Consider the following 23,382-nt stretch of genomic DNA (forward strand, 5'->3'; position numbering starts at 1 on the left):
AGAAACAGGGTGGGCCGAGTCCAGATTTAGTTATGTATTAATGAGCTGTATGGTCTTGGGTCGGAAAAGGACCTAAAATGCCATTTTTTCTCATCTGTGTAATGGAAATAGTGATAGCACTTGTTTCCTGGGTTGTGGGACTCTAGCAGGAGTTAATGCATTTAAAGGGCTTACGCACGGTAGGAGCTCACCAAGTATTAACTGTTCTTGCTGGTTTGGGTTATTGTTGTTTCTTTTTTTAAATCGAATTTATTGGGGTTGGCATACAGGTTTCAGGTGTCCAGCTCAATAAAACATCATCTGCACACTGCATCGTGGGCCCATCACCTCAAGCAAAGTTTTCGTCCCCATTTCCTCTGTGTTCTTGCTGTTCCTGGGACACCGACCCAACCTCCAGCTTCTAGTGGGACGTGGCAGAGCAGCTACTGAGCTGTATGACTCTGGCTCCCCGTCTCAGCACACTGCATCTCACTGCAGTGCACTCCTAATTTTTTCCAGTGTCTATTGCAAGGCACTGCCAGATGCTGAGAACAATACACACGCAAAGGACTTGATTCTCACCCTTAAGGAACATATGCAGTCTGGTAGGTGAGAAAGTGCAGACTATTGTCATGCAAGGTGGGCTTCCGCCCCCAGACAGTGTCATAGGAAAGTTACCTTAAAAAAGTTTGCTGGATTTTTGGGCAGGCATGACATCTAATTAGAAATTTCTACATAGAGTAGGGGCTTTGGAGGTGGGTCTGGAAGGCTAGGTGGATAGAATCAGAGGGAAATGTAGGTCAGCGACCTGAATTAAAGGACTGTGACCCCCAAGGCAGCTTCAGAAGCTGGGGTGTGGTGGGGTAGACCATGAGGAACGGTTGATGGGAAACTGCTTGGAGTAGATCTCAATCCTGGCGGCACTTAAGATCACTGACATCTGATTTAATTGCTCAGGTGGCTCTAATGTGCAGACAAGGAGAAAACTAACCTAAAACCAGAAACTATAAACTATAAATTCATCTCTCACCCCACTTATAAATATTTAAGTAGGAAGAAACAGCTTAATTAGTTAAGCTTAATTATTAGATCTGGTAAAATTGTTTAAAATTAAATAAGGTCATTTGAAAGGACTTAATACAGTACATTATAGGTGCTCGATAAATGTAAATTGATTCTGAATTTCATTTATAGCTTATTTGAGAGTCATACATCTGAGAATCTTTTTAAAATTATGCTTTCACATCATACTTTTGCATAATTTTGCGGTGTTCATAGGATTCTCCATAACTCATCTATGGGCTACCCCTCCCTTTACCCTCACTCCCACTCCCAACTCAGAAGACTGGCTCTAAAGCATTTATTTTTTATTTATTTTATTTTTTAAATATATTTTTATTGATTTCAGAGAGGAAGGGAGAGAGAGAGAGATAGAAACATCAATGATGAAAGAGAATCATTGACCGGCTGCCTCCTATATGCCCCCAACTGGGGATCGAGCCCACAACCTGGGCATGTGCCCTGACCGGAATCGAACCTGGGACCATTCAGTCTGCAGTCTGATGCTCTATCCACTGAGCCAAACCAGCTAGGGCTCTAAAGTATTTAGAGTGAACTTAGTCTTTTCCTCGCTACCCTGAGGGGGCCCATACAGTGTTGCTCTTGATTCCCACACAACTTAAAGGGAAACTTTCACACTGTCCAGAGCCCTTGGTTTCCTGCAAATAAAGGAGGAGGATGTCCTCAAATTCCTTGCAGCAGGAACCCACTGAGGTGGCACCAATCTTGACTTCCAAATGGAACAGTGCATCTACTAAAGGAAAAGTGATGACATTTGCATCATAAATCTGAAGAGAACCTGGGAGAAGCTTTTGCTGGCAGCTCATGCCATTGTCACCATTGAAAACCCCGCTGATGTCAGTGTCATTATCATCCAGGAACACTGGCCAGTGAGCTCTGCTGAAGTTTGCGGCTGCCATTGGACCCACTCCTATTTCTGGGCACTTCACTCCTGGAACCTTCACGAACCACATCCAAGCAGCCTTTGGAGCCAAGACTTCTGATTCCCAGGCTGACCACCAGCCTCTCACAGAGGCGTCTTACGTTAACCTGCCCACCAACGCTCTGTGTAACACAGACTCTCCGCTGCGAGCGGGCGAACTCAGTGGGTCTCCCGGTGGATGCTGGCCCGGGAAGTTCTGCGCCTGCATGGCACCACCTCCCGTGAACACCCATGGGAAGTCATGCCTGATTTTTACTTCTCCAGAGATCCTCAAGAGATTGAAAAGGAAGAGCAGGCCGCTGCTGAGAGGCTGTGACCCACGAGAAATTTCAGCGTGAATGGGCTGTTCCAGCTCCCGACTTCACTGCTGCTCAACCTGAGGTCCCAGACTGGTCTGAAGGCGTGTAGGTGCCCTCTGCCTATTCAGCAGTTTCCTACTGAAGAGCGCTCAGCTTGCCACTGAAGGCTGGTCTGCAGCCACCACTGCTCAGGCCACTGGATGGGTAGGAACAACTCCTGAATGGTCTTAAGCTGTTCTTCCACAAACTCTTAACAGAATGGAAATAAGGTTGACAGAAAATAAACAGTTTCTTTAAAAAAAAGTTTGCATGTGTGTAAGTGCTTTTAAATATCCTACTATCATGCTTACATTACCTAATGTGGAGTGTCCCTTTGCAGGATTAATTCATTAGCAGGGAGAGGAAAAACTGGAGGGGGATAGGAAATGAAGGAACGGAAGCAGCAGAAGAAGGAGAAACAAAAACTAGATGTTTTTCAAGGGTTTTGTGATGTACCCTCCTCTCATGACCTTGACGGTCTTTCTCACTCCTCCCAGGTCTGAAATCAGGAAGATAAGACTTGTCTCATTACCTTGGTGGTCCTTCTCAGCTCCTCCCAAGGCTGAAAATGTCAGATAAGACCTCTCTCTGCTGGATACACGCAAATGCCCCTTTAACCATGTGACTCAGGCTGTTCTGGGAGAGCAGTATTCAGCTGCAGATTAGGATTGACTGTGTGTTTGATTTAAGTGGCAATAATGGAAATTCAGAATTTAAATTTGGAGAGGGTGCTAACACCATCTTTTGTGTTTTTTTTTCGGTAGATGGCAGGATTTCTATAGTATATCTAGTATGAGTTCCACATCTTGGCCTCTTATCCAACTTCAGCAGTCTCATCTCCACCATCTGGAGAATAAGTGGGATATTTGCATGAATTCCAGACTCTGAACTGAAATAGACTGCAGTGTTCATATTCTTTTCTTGTTATTATTAACAGGTACTAACTGACCTCAAATGGAACATGTCATTGTCTTAGATAGGGATGCAGCATAAGCAGAACCATTTTCATATGTTGGAGCAATTATTTTTTGAAAGTGGCATTATTTTAAATGAATTTGTCTAAATTTTGTAGTGTCACTTCTTATAATCTGAAAAGCCATGTCCTAACTTAGTTTTATACATTTCAATAAAAAAATTTTTTGTTAAGAGGGAGAATATTTGCAAATGCAATTATAGTCCCAATATTTTAATTGACAGAATGGTAAATTTTTGTTGTTTTGATTAAACTATTTTCATAGATTCTCATTCATATTTTTTTACATTTAAATTATCTGAAATTTTGGTGCATATTTTAGTTGCTGTGAGTAAAAAGCATTGATTCATACTTTAATTGTAGCATATTTGTGTTACCTAAAATAATGATAAATCTTAAACTTGATTTGACAAAATTTGGTATTTTCAAAATTTAATGTTACTTTGCTGCTTCCTTAGTTACCTAATTCTCTTATATAGTATCTGTGCCTATAACATTTCTAGAACAGGGTTTTCTAAACTGTGAGTAATTTTGTCCCTTCAGAATATCTGGCTATTGATTTCAGAGAGGAAGGGAGAGGGAGAGGGAGATAGAAACATCAATGATGAGAATCATTGATCAGCTGCCTCCTGCACGCCCCCTACTGGGGAGCGGCCTACAATCCGGGCATGTGCCATTGATTGGAATCAAACCCGGGACCCTTCAATCCTCAGGCCAATGCTCTATCCACTCAGCCAAACCGGTTAGGGTATCCAGATATTTTTGATTGTTACAACTCTTTTTTTTACTTTTTATTTTTATTGTTACAACTCTTGAGGGAAAGGCATGCTATTGGTATCTAGTTGGTTGAAGCCAGGGTTACTGTTACAACATCCTATACAGAGGACAGCATCTTACAACATAGAATTATCTTACAACATAGAATTATTTATTCCGATGTCAATAGTGCTGAGGTTGAGAAAACCTGCCTTAGAGATTCCTGTGGATTTAAAAAATTCATTTATTTTTTAAAAGTATATCAAATATACTTTGACTTCTTTTGTGGGCAGGGCATGTTGCTAGGTTTAGTGGACAAGCCAAACTAATTTGGGATTCGTCCTTAAATTTTTTTACATTATGCTTTTCCCCCTAAATTAGTTATATTAACTGATAAAGTCAGCAGTTAGAAGCACCACAGTCATTCTTTTTGGAAAAAAGGCTGTTACTATTGCAAAGCTACTAGAATATTAGACATGCCTGTCATTTTTTAGTTTAGCAGAATAGTGAGAATACTGATTTATCCTTTGCACTTCTTTCTGAGGAATTTTTTTGTGTATGTGTGTTTGTGTGCTACTAGACTTTTCCAAACTCAGCCTTTCCTGTTCTTAACTGATGTAACTGTCTTTAGCTCCTCAGAAAATTAAATGTCGGCAGAAGACCGAGAAGCCCAGGAGGATGAATTGCTGGCCCTGGCGAGTATTTATGATGGAGATGAATTTAGAAAAGCAGAGTCTGTCCAAGGTGGAGAAACGAGGATCTATTTGGACTTGCCACAAAATTTCAAGATATTTGTGAGCGGTTAGTTAATAATGTTCTCTTAAACTGATTTTTCTAAATAAAGATTATTCTCAATTTCTTAGTGAAACTTAAATTATTTGTTTTTCAATTACAGTCTACATTTAGTATTATCCTATATTAGTTTCAGATGTACAGCAAAGTGGTTAGAATACCATGTACTTTACAGAGTGGTCCCCCTACCCAATGCTTCAAGTACCCAGTTGGTCCCATACATAGTTATTGCTGTTGTTACCTATATTCCCTATGCTGTAATCTACATCTCTGTGACTCTTCTGTAACTATCAATTTATACTGCTTAATCCCTTCATCTTTTTCAACCAGCCCCCCATCCTCCCTCCACTCTGACAACTATCAGTCTGTCGCTGTATCTATGAGTTTGAAACCTAAATTATTTATCACCTTGTGTTTTTAAGCATCAGTGATAAGTGGTATTATTACAGATTTAGTGCATGTTTCTGTTTTAAGTGAAAATTGAACTGGGAGGTAAACGGTTTTCAGTTTGATTCCACCTTTTGACCATTGAATTTAGGATATTATCCTCATATTCATGCACTCTAATCTTCTAACTAGCAGTTTATCAGCCACGACTATGGGCTATTAAATAGAGATAATAAAAGAGGAAATTAAATAATGTATGCGAAAACACTTGGAAGCTTTAAAGTATCATGGTGGTGGTGAATACTATTTGTTTTCCAGAATTATTTAAGCCAGCGGTCACCAACCTTTCAGACCTCATGGACCACCAGTGGTCCGCAGACAACCAGTTGGCGACCGCTGCTCCAAAGGTTTCCTTAAACCAGTGGTCACCAACCTTTTGGACCTCACAGACCACCAGTTGGCGACCGCTGATTTAAACTACTATAAACATGCGACATGTGCTATTACTCTGTGACCCTTTGCTTCAGAAAAACAAAAAACTGCGTTATTTGATACAAACATTTACAGGAGACTGATACACACTTTCTCAAATATTTCTATTATAAAGGCATTGAGGAAAGAAAGTGTGATAATGTAAAATGAAACTTTGTGTTGTGTGCTGTATCTTGTCCTCAAGCCTGAGATCATTATGTTGGAACAAATTGTCCCAACTATGATTCATGGGTAGTTGATACATGCTGATCTAAGTAGGTCATGGCTCTTTGATAGGAATGAACATGCCTTTCTCTAGATTGTGTTTTTAATCATCTACTGTAAAACAATTACAAAAGAAAACATTGTGTATTACTTGCTCTTTACTGTTAGGAATTGTACTCAAAAGTGAATACAAGAGTAAATTGTGTATCATCATTATAAATTTCATGGTGCTTAGTAGATTTTGCTTACAAGATTTTTTTTTTTAAGGTGGCGGCTAAGAAGTTAAAATTAGGAACTAGAAGGTGCTTTGGGGGAGGGTTTTTATCCCCTCAACAAAAACATTAAGTCTTTCTTGAGCACTGCTCAACAGTAATGGACACTCAAGTATTGACCAACTGATCCTTTCTAACCTTTGTTTTTGGTTCAGGCAATTCAAATGAGTGTCTCCAGAATAGTGGCTTTGAATACACCATTTGCTTTCTGCCTCCACTTGTGCTGAACTTTGAACTGCCACCAGATTATCCATCCTCCTCCCCACCTTCATTCACACTTAGTGGCAAATGGCTGTCACCAACTCAGGTTAGACCCGAAACTTAATTTCTCTTATCCATTTTTAGAAACTTAAAAAAAATCATCTTTAATTGAAGACTACCTTGATCTTGACTTCAATGCATGGAGAACAGATGGCTTTGGGTTTTGTAATTCTTTCCCCTTGCCTTCATGAATCCTAATGTTAATGGGTTGAAAATGTTTGGTGCTTTAGAAAGGAATGGCAGTATTAAAATTATTGATCATTATGAATTGCAATAGGAGTAATTTCTAATCAAGTATATTGTTTCTTTTCCTTTTTTGCTATTTTCCCATTTACTCTGTATTGTGATGAAACAATAAGTTTCTCCTCATTTTCCTTAGATGTTGGAATTACTCTTTTTTTTATTAGTTTCTTATCCATTCCTTAAAAGAAAGATTTAATTGTAATTAGGAGGACTAAAATTGATCTATTATAGTTAGAATAAACACATTTCTTAAATAAACATAATAAGTGCTTTTATTTTTAAAGCTCTGAATAATACGAACAAGTAATTGTTGACTGGTCTCTCACACCGATATGATTACCCACAAATAGAAATGTATGTGATTCCTGTAGATAGCCCATGAAGGCTGGAGACCTTATATTGTGAATAGTAACTTCCTCTAGATTATATAACCTTTTCTAGTAACAACCTTAACTCGTGATTGAGACATAAAGATGACTTGAAGCTAATATAGAGTATTCTGAGGTAGATAATGGATCAATAGCAGCTACTTTTCTAGAAGTCATGATGAAGATTGATAGATTGATGTATATTAAGACAAAAGTTGTCAGAGTTATTGACCTTAAGGAACAGCTTGTCAGTTTTTCCTTTTTGATCATGTATTTTTCATTCCCTCTCTTCTCCCTGCCCCAATAGTCTAATCTTTAGATAAGAGTGCTTTTATAAAATTGAGCTTTAAAAACAAAATTAAACTTAAAAAAAGATAATACACATAGAATAAAAAGGAGTATTACCTTACATTCTAATAGCTGTGCCAGAGGCAATACATGCTAGACAGTGAATTATTTGCCCACTTCCCAATATTAAAGGCTATTTGACATTTAGATCACTGATAGTTGACTAAATTATTTAGATATTTATAGTCCCATTTTCCAAGAGAACTCCTGATACTTTATATCCATGCGTGTGTATGCATATGCGCACACACACACACGTACCACACAAGGACAGATTAATAGGGTGTGTGGCTGTAGGTAGTTTCAGATTCAGTCAAACAGAATCTACTTAATGCTAGCTTTGGAGGGTGTAGGAGAGGAGAGTTGTTCATTATGTTATATAGCTAAAATTACAGTAGGATTTTCTATCAAATAAAAATTTTGTGTATGTAATTGACATTTAACTCATCTTTTATACTCCTTCTTGGTTCAGTTCTTGTTTGTTGCTGGGCCCTGATTCCTTGGCATTATGAATTTCACCTGTTGATAGTGAAGCTGACACATGGACCTGTCTTTCACTGAATTGGGGTTGGTAATAGAAGGGAACTGGGCTTAGTTTTCTTATATTTTCCATGATTCCTCTCCCAATATATATACATGCACAGTCTCTCTTTTTCTCTTTTCCTCTTTCTATCTCCCCTTTCTCACATTTATGTATATCCCTGATGCCTCTTTTGAGAAGGGGCTGGAGAAAAGAGGATGGAAGAGAATGGCTTCTTCATTGGATTTTGCTCAAACAGAACTCAAAGCTTCCCTTTTAGTGTTTACTCCATTTTACAGCTTTCAACAGGTTTCTAAAGTGTGGTTGATCTTACAAGCATATTCATGTAAATGTGGAAAATCACTAGTGGTTTAAGTTCATACCTGTGTAGGGTTGAGTGAGCAGCAAGGAACAGAAAATGTAGTCCTTGTTCACTTGTTATTTAAATTTACAAAATTTATTTGGATCTGGAAGACTTAATTTTTTTGTTTGCCTAAAAAGAAAACCTGCTTTTAATTCCTGAGTTCTGCTTACAAATATTTCACATTTCTAATAGAGAGTCCTCTTATATTTGCCATTCAAATAAAACAGACTACTTCTAAGGTAGAAAAGTTGAAATAGTTTAAACTTTGGTTGCTTACCTTAGAAAGTGTGAATTTTCCCTATGGCAGCCAAACCACATTGCAGGCTTGTAATCATGTGCAGGTTCAATATCAGTCTGTCTGCCCCCATTAACCAGGTTCTGGTATAAGCCCAGATTGCTTAGTTAAAACCAGCTTGTAAATCTGAGTAACAAGGACTCTGAGGTTGGATCCTGTTACTGATCTTTTCATGAGTTGACTTTTTGATAGGATTTGGAAGAATTAATTTTAAAACCTTTAAACTGTTCTTTTTCTAACTATTATTGCAGGGTATCTACAGGGCTAAGGCTCGACAGGAATAGAAACAGTTAATTTTAGAACTGGATCTCTTTCTCCTACATGAGGTATAGTAATATTAACACAAAGGACAGTTGAAGAACAGAGAAAGTCCTCCATTCAGCGGAGCACATGTAAACCTAGTTCTACATGTTGTGCAGTCATACCATCTCTCTTGTTTTCATGGTACTTCCTCTAGATTCTGACTTTGTCTTCTACTATGGCTCATGTTGCTGAATAATTTAAGAAGTGATCCGATAAGAATGAATATTGGTGCTGTTTTATAGCACAGTGTATCACAGCAGTGGGAAAAAAAATCATTTTAGGAAGTGTGAGAGCCTAACTTAAAGTTTCAAGGGAAATCAGGAGTTGAAAGCATCATGATCTTTCCAAACTCACCTGCATCCTCGTGTGTTTTCTCCTAGCTGTCTGCTCTCTGCAAGCACTTAGACAACTTGTGGGAAGAACACCGTGGCAATGTGGTCCTGTTTGCCTGGATGCAGTTTCTTAAGGAAGAGACCCTAGGGTACCTGAATATTGTCTCTCCTTTCGAGCTCAAGATCGGTTCTCAGAAAAAATTGCAGAGAAGGACGGCTCAAGCCTCTGCCAACACAGAGCTAGATTGTAGAGGAGCAGCTGGATCTGCTGTAGACCAAGAGGAGGTTGTGGATGAGAGGGCCGTGCAGGATGTGGAATCGTTGTCCAGTCTGATCCAGGAAATCTTGGACTTTGATCAAGCTCAGCAGATAAAATGCTTTAATAGTAAATTGTTTCTGTGCAATATCTGTTTCTGTGAGAAGCTGGGTAGTGAATGCATGCACTTCTTGGAGTGCAGACATGTGTACTGCAAGGCCTGTCTGAAGGACTACTTTGAAATCCAGATCAAAGATGGCCAAGTTAAATGCCTCAACTGCCCAGAACCCAAGTGCCCTTCAGTGGCTACTCCTGGTCAGGTAACTTTCCCGACAGCTGCATCCTAATTTCATTTCACAAAGGGAGATATCTCAGGAACTTCCTTGCTAGGGCTCATCAGGACATTCTGAGATCTTGGAGCCAGCCCACAAGTTGTTTCACTGTATCCATCAATAATACTCTGGTCTTGCCTCACCTGCGTGGCTCAGAGGTTGAGCGTCAACCTATGAACCAGAAAGTCAGGGTTTAATCCTGGTCAGGGCACACGCCCAGGTTGTGGGCTCTATCCCTAGTATGGGGCGTGCAGGAAGCAACAGATCAATGACTTTCTCTCATCATTGATGTTTGTGTCTCTCCCTCCCATTCCTCTCTGAAATCAATACAAATATATTTTTAAAAAATAAAAGAAAGGAGTTTTTAAAAAAGAATGCTATGGCCTTGCCCTGGCCAACGTTACTCAGTGATTGGAGCGTCAGCCTGCACGTGTACCTGGGTTGCAGATTCAATCCTTACCCCTGGTCAGGGCACACATGGGAGGCAACCAGTTGATGTGTCACTCTCACATTGATGTTTTTCTCTCCTATCTCTCTTTTTCCCCTTCCCTTCTCCCTTCTACCATCTCTAAAACTCAATGGGAAAAAATATCCTCACTCCTCGGGTGAGAATTAAAAGAGTGCTATGGTCTTTACCATTTAAGCAGACATAAATGCTTTCTTTGCTGGCCTCAGAATGGGCAGTCCTCAGCAGGGATGAATGTTGAAAAGGTATAAAGTAATTCTGGTGACTTACTTTGTATATTTACTAGAATGCCATCGACCTTGGAGAATCACTGCCTGTCTTTGTGTGAGGTTGGGATCTGAAGGGGTATCCCTTGGAATGGTTAACCGAATCATTAATAGACTGTAACATAAGGACAGCTTGCTTGGTGTGATTTTAAAAAATTAAATTTATGAAGGCATAAATGTACCCATTTAAAGTATACAGTTTGCTTAGTTTTTTTGTTTGTTTTTTTAATGTATTGATTTTTAGAGAAAGAGAAAGGGAGCGAGAGAGAACCATCAGTTTGTTGTTCCAGTTATTTATGCATTCATTGGTTGATTCTTGTATGTACCCTGACCAGAGATCACACCTGCAACCTTAGCGTATCGGGACAGTGCTCTAACCAACTGAACTACCCGGTCAGGGCCAGTTTGCTTAGCTTTGACAAATGTGTAGATCCATGTAACCACCATCTCTGTCAAGATACAGACTTGCCATACTTGGTTAGATCTTATTTTTGTAATATATTTTTATTGATTTCAGAGAGGGAGGAAATGAGACGGGGAGAGAGAGGGAAACATCAGTGATGAGAGAGAATCATTGATAGGCTGCCTCCTGCATGCCCACAACCTAGGCATGTGCTCTGAACTGGAATCAAACCGTGACCCCTGGTTCATTGGTCAACATTCAGCCACAGAGCCACACCAGCTGGGCTTTTTTTGACCTTGAAGTGAGGTAGAGGGGTTTCATTTATGTGCATCTTATTTGCCCCAGCAGCCTGAGTATACCCTCCGGAACAGACTAGTTGGGAAATTGTCAAACCTCTGTGTTTTAAAATATTTTACTCCAGGTCAAAGAGCTAGTAGAAGCAGAGTTATTTGCCCGTTACGATCGGCTGCTTCTCCAGTCCACCTTGGACCTGATGGCAGATGTGGTGTACTGCCCCCGCCCATGCTGCCAGCTGCCTGTGATGCAGGAGCCTGGCTGCACCATGGGCATCTGCTCCAGCTGCAATTTTGCCTTCTGTACCTTATGCAGATTGACCTACCACGGCGTCTCTCCGTGTAAGCTCACGGCAGGTAAGTTGTGTCAATGAACTCAGTTCTCTTGTCCTCCATCCCCCCACCAAAAACCCCAAAACTCATCACTTGAGTTTTCCATTTGGAAGTATTTATTCAACAGAAACTTTTGTGTTAGATACTGTCCTCACTTCGGTGGATATATTAGTGATCCAATGCCTTCATGAAACTTACATTCTAGTGGAGGAGACAGGCAAACAACATGTAAAAAATATCAGATGATAGTAAGTGCTAAGGAGGAAAAAAATACAGCAGAGATAGGATATTAAATGTTCTGAAGGGGAAGAGCTTGGGATTTACTTTGGAAAGCCAGGGGGAAGCCTCACTGGCAAAGTGATTTGAGTAAAGACTTGGAGGAATTAAGGACACAAGTCATGCAGATATCAGGGGACAACAGTCCAGGGAAGGAATGGCAAGGTCATTTTTATCTATGGACGTGAAATAATGTCTGTTCTGGCTGGCAGATGCATAGCTGTCACTCTTGTTTCCATGGCACATATGTCTGATCAGTCATCAAGTGTTTTCTCATTGAGGTCAGGGAGGCCTCAGAATCTTCCTGAACACAACACTTCAGAAAGCCATCCTCTATTGAAGGGGACACAAGATATGTAATCTGTTTGCCATTTCTGATCTAGAAAAGGATTGAGAAGGCAGGCCTTTGACATAGATTTAACTGGACTCTCATTTAAATGGACTTGGTCTTTCTCAAACTAACAGGGATGATGATAATAGCTACTTTAGGGTTGTTGTAAGGAAGAAATTCATTTGATTGTATTTTTCAAAAGTATTGGTCTTTGCCCAGCTAGTGTAACCTAGTGGCTGGGCATCGACCTATGAACCAGGAAGTCATAGTTTGATTACCAGTCAGGGCACATGCCCTGGGTGTGCAGGAGGCAGCTGGTCAATGATTCTCTCTCACCATTGATATTTCTATCTCTCTCCCTCTCCTTTCCTATCTAAAATCAATAAAAATATATTTTAAAAAATAAATAAAAGTATTGGTCCTTGACAGAGTAGGGGAGAAAAACTAGTCCTTCACCATAGATAATTTGAGAACAATGGGCCAGTACATGTAAAAGGCAAAGTGGTAACTAGTTTTATTTATTTACTAGAGGCCTGGTGCACGAATTTCATGCGAGGGGTGTGTGTGTGTGTGTGTGCAGGGGGTAGGGGGCCCCTCAGCCTGGCCTGCACCCTCTCCAATCCGGGACCCCTCGGAGGATGTCCAACTGCCTCTCACAATCTGGGACTGCTGGCTCCTAACTGCTCACCTGCCTGCCTGCCTGATCACCCCTAACTCTTCTCCTGCTGGCCTGATCGCCCCTAACTGCCTCTGCCTCGCCCCGCACCTGGGACCCAGGATTCCCTCCTTTGGCTGGCCGCAGGCACCCAGGACCCAGGCCAGCTTTGCCCAGGTCGGCTGCAGCCGCAGGGGACTGTGAGTGGGCGGCTTCGCCTAGGTCGCAACCGCAGGCACCCAGGACCACAGAGCGGGTGGTTTGTCTCTTTCCTGGACTGTAGGCACAGCCGCTGGCACCCAGGACCATGGGGGCCATGGAGACTGTGGGGCGGGCAGCTTCTCCCTCTCTTGGGCCAAAGGCGCAGCTGCAGCCACTGGCACCCGGGACCATGGGGCAGGTGGCTTGTCCCTCTCCCAGGCTGCAGCCTGGCTGGTCTCCATTCCTCTCTCGCAAGCTCATTTGTGCCTGGCTGATCCCCATTTTTCTCTCCCAGTGTTGAGTGTATGAGCCCTTATGGCGTGAGGGTGTGATGATTGTTTGCATATTAGCTCTTTATTATATAGGATTTTTGGTCCCCTTGACCGGAATTGAACCCAGGACCCTTCAGTCCACAGGCCGATGTTCTATCCACTGAGCCAAACCAACTAAGGCAAAGTGATAATTATTAATGCCGTTATTATTATTATAGTTACTAGTAGGCACTGTTAGAGTGTTATTATCTTCAAGAAAGTACCTTGAGGAGAATGAGTAGGTGCTGCCATTGCCTACAGCAGAGTCTTGTAGTGGTCCAGTAGATGGGTTGAAGAACTCACCACAGCATAATTATAAGCCATTTATTAGATTTCTGTAACCTTAGTATTGAGAGGCTAAAGTACATTTCACATGTTTCACAGCATTTGAGGAAAAAATCGAAGGTAGACTTAGGGGCTTCAGTAAAATTTGGCATCTGATTTCCTCTCTCTCTCTCTCTCTCTCTCTCATCAGTATATATTGATGTTAGATTTTACCATATAAAATATATGAAATACTAGCATTTTTATTATTTTGAGAACATTAGAGCAATAACTTTTGTCCTTAATATACCTATGAACACAAAATAATTAACATTGTTGAGAGTCTTTACTTGATCCTGTTTGAAAAATTAAGATAATAGGATTATGAACAAAAGCCTTTTGTGTATAAGTAAAGGCTTTGGGAATGGCTGCCTATTCTTTTAAGTGATAAATAGAAATCAGATTGAAGAGTATCAAGGGGAAAGGTGTCAGGAGGAACTTTTTAGTAGCTGTGGGTGATAAATTTTATTCACTGACTTTATTTTAATGTACCAAATTAAACCGTCTTTGCCCTTAAGCCAAAGGTGCTTTTGTTTATTTGATAAACCTTGTTATTATCAAACTAGAGGCCTGGTGCATGGATTTGTGCACTGGTGGTGTCCCTCGCCCAGCAGTCCGACATCCTCTGAGGGTTCCCAGAGTGTGAGAGGGCACTCTGCAAAGTTGCTGTCACTCTGCAGCTCATGCACTGAGCGTCTGCCTCCTGGTGATCAGAGTGTGTCATAGCTACCGGCCAGTCGGCCAGTCGCTTAGGCTTTTATATGTATAGTGGGGCCTTGACTTACAAGTTTAATTCGTTCCATGATGGAGCTCGTAACTCAAATTACTCGTATGTCAAATCAAGAAGTGAACGAGTGAGACACGTAATGCTGGGCTGATGTTGTGGCGTTCACTGTGACGTTCGCAGCACCAACTAGCGGTGGGGTATCTGAAGCCGGCTCGTAACCCAAATTTTAGTTCACAACTCAAAGCAAAAAGTCGGCTGAGAGACAGCTCGTATCTCAAAAAAACCGATAGTCGGGACACTCGTAAGTCAAGGCCTCACTGTATATAGATGGTGAATGATGCTGAGTTAGTGGAAAATCAGTGTCTGTTTCAACCTTTGCGTTTTTCAGATAAGTCAGTCCTTAACTGTACACCACTAATTGTACAAACATATCAACATTAATAAGTCAAAATCAAAAGGAAAAGATAACCTATTATTGTACCACCTTTACCAAATTCAACTTTTCTAGTTGGAGGATTCCTTGTTGTTCTTTGTTATTTGTGCATGTCTAACTTTACCTAGTCATAACCTAAATACACTTTTTTTTCTGGATTCTGTAATGAGTATTTTAATTGAGCTGTAGCCATCCTAACTATAAGTTTTTAATAACAATATTATGTCACAAATGACTCTTTCGCACATGATTACTTCCTTGGACATTTAATTTGTTTGCCATTGTTATGTGCATTTCCATGCATATAACTTTACTTTGGATTATGATAAAGTCCCAGAGGTAGCATTCTTGAGTAGTCAAAGGTTATAGCCATTTTTAATAGTTTTTAATCAGCATTGCAAAGTTATATAAAAGTTAATTTTCCATTTCACTTTCTAGAGAAATTAATAGACTTACAAAATGAGTACCTGCAAGCAGATGAGGACAATAAAAGATTTCTGGAACAGAGGTATGGTAAGAGGGTGATTCAGAAGGCACTGGAAGAAATGGAAAGTAAAGAGTGGCTAGAAAAGAACTCAAAGAACTGCCCAAATTGTGGGACTCCCATAGAGGTAAACAGACTCACAGGCATGTTACGGTCATCTCAAGAAGCCTATTAATTTATGACTAATTAAAAAAACATTTTGGTATTTATTAAACCCTCTTACTTGGAAGTTGCAAATTAACGACTTAATATTGTCATCTATTTTATTTTTATTTTTAATTTTTAAAATATATTTTATTGATTTTTTACAGAGAAGAGGGAGAGGGATAGAGAGTTAGAAACATCAATGAGAGAAGAGAGATCGATCAGCTGCCTCCTGCACGCCCCCCAGTAAGGATGTGCCCACAACCAAGATACATGCCCTTGACCGGAATCGAACCTGGGACCCTTGAGTCCGCAGGCTGACGCTCTATCCACTGAGCCAAACCGGTTCGGCAGTCATCTATTTTAAATGTATGTAGATGTCCCTTCTCAAAGTGCTTTCATACAGTGACAATTGTTCTCACATTATATCCCCCCCTTAAAATTGAATGGGTTATGAGGAAGCCATACTAGAGCCAGAATCAACTCTTAACTCATCTATGTGATTTTTAAAAAATCAAGCCTGACTTCTCATCAGAACTTTTTATCCTGGAATTGAACACACCTGTTTAACAAGTATATGCTTAAGAAATGGACACATTTTCCCAAATGTATATAAATCTATTGCTTCTTGACAAAAATCTTAATATGTTTTAAAATCAAAATATATCTTTGTAGCCGAAACTGGTTTGGCTCAGTGGATAGAGCGTCAGCCTGCGGACTCAAGGGTCCCAGGTTCGATTCCGGTCAAGGGCATGTACCTTGGTTGCGGGTACATTCCCAGTGGGAGATGTGCAGGAGGCAGCTGATTGATGTTTCTCTCTCATCGATGTTTCTAACTCTCTATCTCTCTTCCTTCCTCTCTGTAAAAAATCAATAAAATATATTTTTTAAAAAATATATATATATCTTTGTATTTGATTCTACTGTTTCAATCCATTACAGTAGTCCTCTCGAATCTGTGGGGGATATGTTCCAAGACTCCAATAGACACCTGAGGATGATACTAAACCCTATATATGTATTATGTATTTTTCCAAAACATACATACATACCCATGATGAAGTTTAATTTATAAATTAGGTACAGTAAGAGATTAATAACAATAACTAATAGAATAATTATAATATACTATAATAAAGTTAGGTGAATGTGATCTTTTTCCATCAAAATATATTACTGTACTGTGTTCACTCTTGAGATGATGTGCAGTGATACAAAATGAGGTGAATAATGTAGGATAGTGACGTAGTTTTAGGCTATGGTTACTTGAATATGAGTGCTGAGATATGGAAACAGGCTAATGAGAAGGAATGATTCACGCCCTGGTTGAGATGGCGCAAGGTTTCATCTCACTACTCAGAATGGTGTACAATGTAAAACATATGAATTGTTCATTTCTGAAGTTCTCCATATAATTCAGGGTGAGGTGAAAGTAGGTTTACAGTTGTTGATACGGAAAATAATACAATAATTAATGAATAATACAAAAATAAACTTTTGCATACTCACAACTATAAACCTACTTTTGCCCCACTCTGTATTTTTGGACCATGGGTTAAGCATGAGTAGCAAAACTGCAGATAAGGGGGTACTACTGTATATCTGAACTGAACCTGGTGGTCATTCCCTAAGTACTCCATTAAGGAAACTGACATTCTATTTAACCAATTTAACCACTTCTGATGTATCTCAGCCCTATGATAAAGTGGAGGACTTGATACCAAATGTTTTTTAGATTTATGTAAAAAGTTTAAAATCATATATATTAAATCCAAACATTTTAATTAATCTAACTACAATTTCCATATACAATATAGTGCATTTGGTTTGTATCTAGAGTTTATCAGAAGAAAACTTGCTAAGTATCTAGTTGGAGGAAAGCCTGCTAAATATTTCCTGTTTTACCTATAATGCAAAAGAGTTGGCATTAACTAGCTATCAATGTGTTACCTACCATAGTGTTCAGCTCTGTATGAGGAAAGGGACTAGGACAGTGGTTCTCAACCTTCTGGCCCTTTAAATACAGCTCCTCACGTTGTGACCCAACCATAACATTATTTTCGTTGCTGCTTCGTAACTGTAATGTTGCTACTGTTATGAATCGTAATATAAATATCTGATGTGCAGGATGGTCTTAGGTGACCCCCGTGAAAGGGTTGTTCGACCGCCAAAGGGGTCGCGACCCACAGGTTGAGAACCACTGGTAGGAGAATGTTATACTGAATCTTTTTGGCATGTGCATTCCTCTTTTGCTTTTATAGCCTTGATATTTTTTCCCTTTCTGTCTTTCCCACCAGAAATTAGATGGATGTAACAAGATGACATGTACTGGTTGTATGCAATATTTCTGCTGGATTTGCATGGGTTCTCTCCCTAACACAAACCCTTATAAACATTTCACTGATCCTGCTTCCCTGTGTTTTAACCGGTATGTACACAGAATTCCCCAGGCTCAGCAGCAGTTTTTGGCCCTTGATTTGCAGACCACAGATCCAGTGTTTGACTTAGTGCTTTGCTTATTAGAGAATTCTCTCACACACTTCCCACATGTGAATTTTTATATTATTTTCTTGAAAATGAGGTTTATGATGAAAATATGCTACCTGGAAAATTTCTTCTTTTTTGTCCTCCTCAGCTTTTTATAGTAAAAAATTTTAAATAGAAAAGTTGAAAGGATAAGACTGAATAGTAGGATAACGTCCACCAAAATTAATAATTGAGAGTGTTTTGCCATATTCTCTTTTTAAAAAATATATGTTTTTATTGATTTTTAGAGAGAGGAAGGGAGAGAGAGAGAGAAACTTAGATGTGAGAGTGAAACATCTATTGGCTGCCTCCTGTATGCCCCCTTCTGGGGATGGAGCTAGAAACTCAGCATATGCCCAGACTAGGAATTGAACTGATGACCTTTTGGTTCATGGGTTGATGCTCAACCACGGGACCACACTGGCTGGACCTGTTCTTTCTCTGTTTTTTAATTAAAACTTTCTAATGTTTGTTCTCTAACTTTTTTGCTGAAGTATTTGACCCTAAGTTGGAGATAGGATGCTTTATCTCTAAATGCTTCCATGTGTATGGCCTAAGAAAATTCTTCTATATAACAATACTTTAAAAAAATTAATGAGACCTGGACGGTGTGGCTCAGTTGGTTGGGTGTCATCCTCTACACTGAAAGATTGCTGGTTCAGTTCCCATTTGGGGCACATGCCCAGGTTGTAGGCTTGATCCCCAGCAGGGAGCAACAAGTTTCACTCTCACATCAATGTTTTTCTCCCTCTCCCTTCCTCTCTAAAAAAAAATCAATGAAAAGTCTCAAACAGATTAATGACAATGGCATATTATCAGCTAATAAACTTATTAAGAACCTTCCAGTTATCCCTAAAAATATCTTTTAAAGTTGTTTTATTGAAACAGGATCTAATCAAGTTCAGTCATTTTATTTGGTTCTGTCTCTTAAGCCTCTCTTTTTTAAACATCTATTTCTTTTTTTTTAAATATATTTTTATTGATTTCAGAGAGGAAGGAAGAGAGAGAGATAACATAAGGGAAGGAAGACAAGTTGATAACTATAAAACATACTAAAAATGGAGAGTGCATGGACCATGAAGATAGAATGGAATGATTAGCATGTAATAAAGTTACAGTGTCTCAAAAGAGTTAACTTCTAGATTGCTTGATTTCCCCAGTCTTGGCTTATTCCACATATTGTGTGCATTGAGTATCAGTTTTGTGACACTCATCTTCCATTATTTATCCCTGGCCCTAGAGAGTGTCTGGATCCTAAAAGGGCTTTCTAATAAGCTTGAAGGCAGCTAGCTGTTCAGAGAGACCATATTTTAGTCCTTCTCAGTGGAAGATTAAAGGAGAGGAAAAGATAACGATGTTATCTGAGGAGTACAGAAAGTATTTTTGAGACAAGGAAATAAATTACTTATAGTTTCTTTCAAGTTTGTAACATTATACCTTATTATATGCTTCCAGGTTGTTCTTTGCTGTGGATGTTGATGAAGATATTTGGGAAGATGAGATTGAAGAAGACTAGTTCATTCCTACTGCTCAAGACGTGGAAGTGAAATGGTTTGCCCTAATCTTGTGCTGAGTATACAAAGTAACTCAGATATTTGCAGGATATTTAGGGTTACCATTCATTCACGCTTCCAGTGTAGAAGATGAGGAGAACAAGGTTTACATTTTCATGTGGCACTACTGACTAAGGCACATTCATACATTTGTCAGTGAAACATAATTGAGAAAATTATAAGCCAAAGGTTCAGAAAATGAAAACTAAGGAATATTAAATATTACTATGTTCCCAAAACTCTGAATAGTTAAAAATTTAAATATTTATTTCCTAACCTAAGCTTTAGGCAAGGAGAAGGGGTCAAGAGTTCAACTTACAGACCTTTTTATCTCTGAGAAGCATCCCTTTAAACTTCTGAGGGCGTCTCCTTACGGCTGGGGTGGTTAGAAGCCTTATTAAAATTGTACAAAGAGCCTGATCTTACTCCATGTTACATTCCTTCCAACCTAAATTTCTGCTGAGTTCTTTTTGGAGGGAGCCCTTTATAGCTGATTGGATAGCCCAGTGCCATTTTGATCTGCTTTTAAGAATAGAAATTTATAATTTAAAAAAATATTCTATAATACCACAAATAATGTGGGTCACCTGATACTGCTTTTCAGAATAGAAATTTATAATTTAAAAAATATTCTATACCACAAATAATGTGGGTCACCTGATACTGCTTTTCAGAATAGAAATTTATAATTTTAAAAATATTCTTTAATACCACAAACAATGTGGGTCACAGATATAGCAGGTGGTATATAGTTCAATGATGCTGAGCCAAGTCTGTTATTTAATGACACTGGCTCAGAAGAATTTCAGCGCTGTTCAGCTTTCCTAAGCAGTAGAGCCTAGATTCAAAACAATTTGTCTTTGCCACCTTCATTCTACATTCTCTCTTTTACCCTCACCCAGCCTTCTGTTGGTAAGGACAATTTTAATATCAACTCCATCAGCTCATATTTTTATTTCTGTTGCTGGAATAAGAGGAAGCCTAATATATTCATTCCCAAGCTGAACAAGCTGAGCTTCCAATTATGTGCTTTTTGAACTCCACACTACTGTAGTTCAGTCCTAACTTTCTAAATTCTTTCGATAGGTCTTCTCTAATGTGCTTTGGGAGTTTGGTTTCCCACCTGTTTTTTGCAACAGCACCGTTTTGGAGGATAATTTTGGCTTGCCTAGATCCTATTTCAGGGTTTTGTTGACTTTTTGAAAAATTGTCTTTCCTTTTGGTATGGTGAGTGGTTTGGTAGCAAAATAAGATTTTTTTGAAAAGGGCAGAATTCAGCTGCAACTATGAAAATGTTTTTTCCTACCTTGTCACTGAAAATTGGGGAATCATTTTTAACCATTTTATGTGTGTGTATCCAAAGAGTCAGCAGTGACTATTTCTGGATTGTCAATGAGGATGCTTAATCTTAAAAATAAAAATAACTTAAAAATTGTCTTATAATTAGAGCAGAGTTTGATGATACATGTTCTGTCGCCAAAGGCTTGTAAAGTCTTATTTTTGAGGCATGAGTTATAAGCCATTTTTAAGATGGTGAAGTTTTGGGTAGAGTACTTTTGTCTCTGATTATAATGAAAATTGGGGTAACCCCCTGAATGCCCTAGAAATAAATTACCTTGTTAAAGGATGGTATATCAAGAAAGTACGTGAACAAAGAGTGTTGTACATAACTTAATTTCATGAAGGCCACTTTTACAAGTGGACTGAGATTTACCATAAATTGACATGAACCTCATGATTTCTTTCAGTGAGAGAGCGCAGAGGGTCCCTTTGCAGACTGTCAGTTTATCCTGCCCAGAACTAGTTTTAAGGTTTGGATGTAGAACTGATAAGTGAAAATAAGTTACTAAATGACTTTTTAAGTCAAAATAGAGGTTTTGTGACATTTTAAGCTTGTGATTGAACAAATTTAAGAGCCTGCCTTTGTCAGTTGAGATGCATATTGTCCCACTTATTTTAAGGAATGTTTTAACTTCAAATAAATGTACATCCCTTCCTGTTGAAAAGAATGATGGAGAAAAGACTTGGCAGCCACATTCCCAGACCTATCGCATTAACAGCAAGGTAATTTTTTAGTTACAGAGGGTTCTAGTTTACATTAGACAATATACTTACGTTTTTGTTGTTAAGAGAATTAATCAGATATGATCATCATAAAGCCATTCATGTGGCTGCCTGCTTTGGAAAGGAATTTAAAAATTTTGGCAGGAATTTTGGAGATCCCACTAAGTAGTAATTTTGCCATAAGCATCACCAGCAGGTGGCAGCAGTCACCATGTTATAAAAATTCAGTAAATGGTTAAGACTAGTAGCATTTTGTTTTATGTCTGGGATTTTAATTTTCCTCATTGTGTTTCATTATAGTCTGTTATACACATTGGTGAATAAAATGACATCCTAGATAATAAAACCCTAATATGCAAATCGACCCAATAGCAGAACAACTGATTCACTATTATGTGCACTGACCACCAGGGGGCAGACGCTCAATGCAGGAGCTTCCCCGATGGTCAGTGTGATCCCACAGGGGGAGCGCTGCTCTCCCGGCTCATGGCTGGCAAGCGCAGTGGCAGTGGTGGGAGCCTCTCCTGCCTCTGCAGCAGCGCTAGGAGCAGCTAGCTGAGCAGTAAGGCATAGCAAGCAGGCGGGCAGTAAGGAGTGAGGGGTCTCAGACTGCGAGAGGGATCCCCACTGTGAGAAGGATCCTCGACTGCCAACTTAGGGATCGGGCCTAAGCCAGTAGTCAGACATCCCCCGAGGGGTCCCGGATTGCGAGAGGGCACAGGCCAGGCTGAGGGACACACACACACACACACACACACACACACCCCTGCCCCAAACGAATTTTGTGCACTAGGCCTCTAGTTTAATAATGGCAGCAAGGCAGGAACAGGAGTATTACCAAATACTGTAAGGGCACTTAAAACTATATTTGAACCAGTTGACATCCAATTGTTATATAGCAGCGGTTCTCATCTGTAGGTCACGACCCTTTGGCCGTCGAATCCTTTCACAGGGGTCGCCTAAGACCATCCTGCATATCAGATAATTACATGATGATTCATAACAGTAGCAACGTTACAGTTAGGAAGTAGCAATGAAAATAATTTTATGGTTGGGTCACAATATGAGGAACTGTATTTAAAGGGCCAGAAGGTTGAGAACCGCTGTATAGGAAGGTGGCATTCTTAAAAGTACTTGTTGGCAGCCACTGAAGAAAATAACTTATAGCTGTGCTGTGATGCAGCTCCTGAGGAGGATGGAGAAGGTGTGACATTGTGGGATCCTCTGGAAAGAGTAGCCAAATAGTCAGGTCCTTGAACTTTGGCTCAATAATACAGTCAGCCAGCATACCAGTCTTCAGGTTTTGAGTCAGAAAAATGGCTTTGATGATGTTCTTAACAAATGTTTATGGTAACTTTCAGCTTTCAGCACCCACAGTCTAATCTTGCACAATTCCGAGGATTCCCGTATTTCTCTGAGCCAGAGGATGCTCAGCATTGTCACAATATCTTATTGGAAACTTATGTATCTCATCATAGTAAGGGTTTTCATTCCCAGGAAAGAGGCATCAAATTTGCAAATTTATATCTTCAATAGACCAGTTTGCTAACCCATTATCATATAATATGCTGTTATTTCCCCTGGTTATTGTATATGATCACTACTCTTGGGGGTAACTGTCAGGCTTACAACAAATGATGGGTGTCTTCTAGAAACCAAGGCACTGATAGGGACAGGATAGAGCAGCATTTAGAGTCTGCTTTCTCGAAGCTTACATTTAGTGGGAAACAAAATCACGCCAGGTGGTAGAGGTTTGAGAAATAGAGCAGTGGGGG

General features: G+C 39.6%; 1 protein-coding gene and 1 pseudogene across 11 annotated transcripts in view; both read left to right on the plus strand.

The window, feature by feature from the left end:
* The window catches only part of LOC107185159, a 12,784-nt pseudogene extending 10,273 nt beyond the window's left edge, over window positions 1-2,511 (plus strand).
* Window positions 1-23,382, plus strand: part of RNF14 (ring finger protein 14) — a 27,871-nt gene that overhangs the window by 651 nt on the left and 3,838 nt on the right. Inside the window, exons 2-10 of one of the 11 annotated variants that reach the window (XM_015572618.1) lie at window positions 270-584; window positions 3,084-3,256; window positions 4,680-4,849; window positions 6,351-6,502; window positions 9,278-9,805; window positions 11,374-11,602; window positions 15,275-15,447; window positions 17,762-17,892; window positions 19,446-20,989. In XM_015572618.1, the coding sequence (XP_015428104.1) occupies window positions 4,696-4,849; window positions 6,351-6,502; window positions 9,278-9,805; window positions 11,374-11,602; window positions 15,275-15,447; window positions 17,762-17,892; window positions 19,446-19,506 (1,428 nt within the window). In that variant the 5' untranslated portion in view covers window positions 270-584; window positions 3,084-3,256; window positions 4,680-4,695 and the 3' untranslated portion in view covers window positions 19,507-20,989. Of the gene's footprint in view, window positions 1-269; window positions 585-2,379; window positions 2,485-3,083; window positions 3,257-4,679; window positions 4,850-6,350; window positions 6,503-9,277; window positions 9,806-11,373; window positions 11,603-15,274; window positions 15,448-17,761; window positions 17,893-19,445; window positions 20,990-23,382 lie in introns of those variants that run through there. The other 10 variants (XR_001516081.1, XM_015572617.1, XM_015572620.1 and 7 more) reach the window with 10 other exon arrangements.

The sequence above is a fragment of the Myotis davidii genome, unplaced genomic scaffold (assembly GCF_000327345.1).
Source record: "Myotis davidii unplaced genomic scaffold, ASM32734v1 scaffold89, whole genome shotgun sequence".
NCBI classification, from domain to species: Eukaryota; Metazoa; Chordata; class Mammalia; order Chiroptera; family Vespertilionidae; genus Myotis; species Myotis davidii.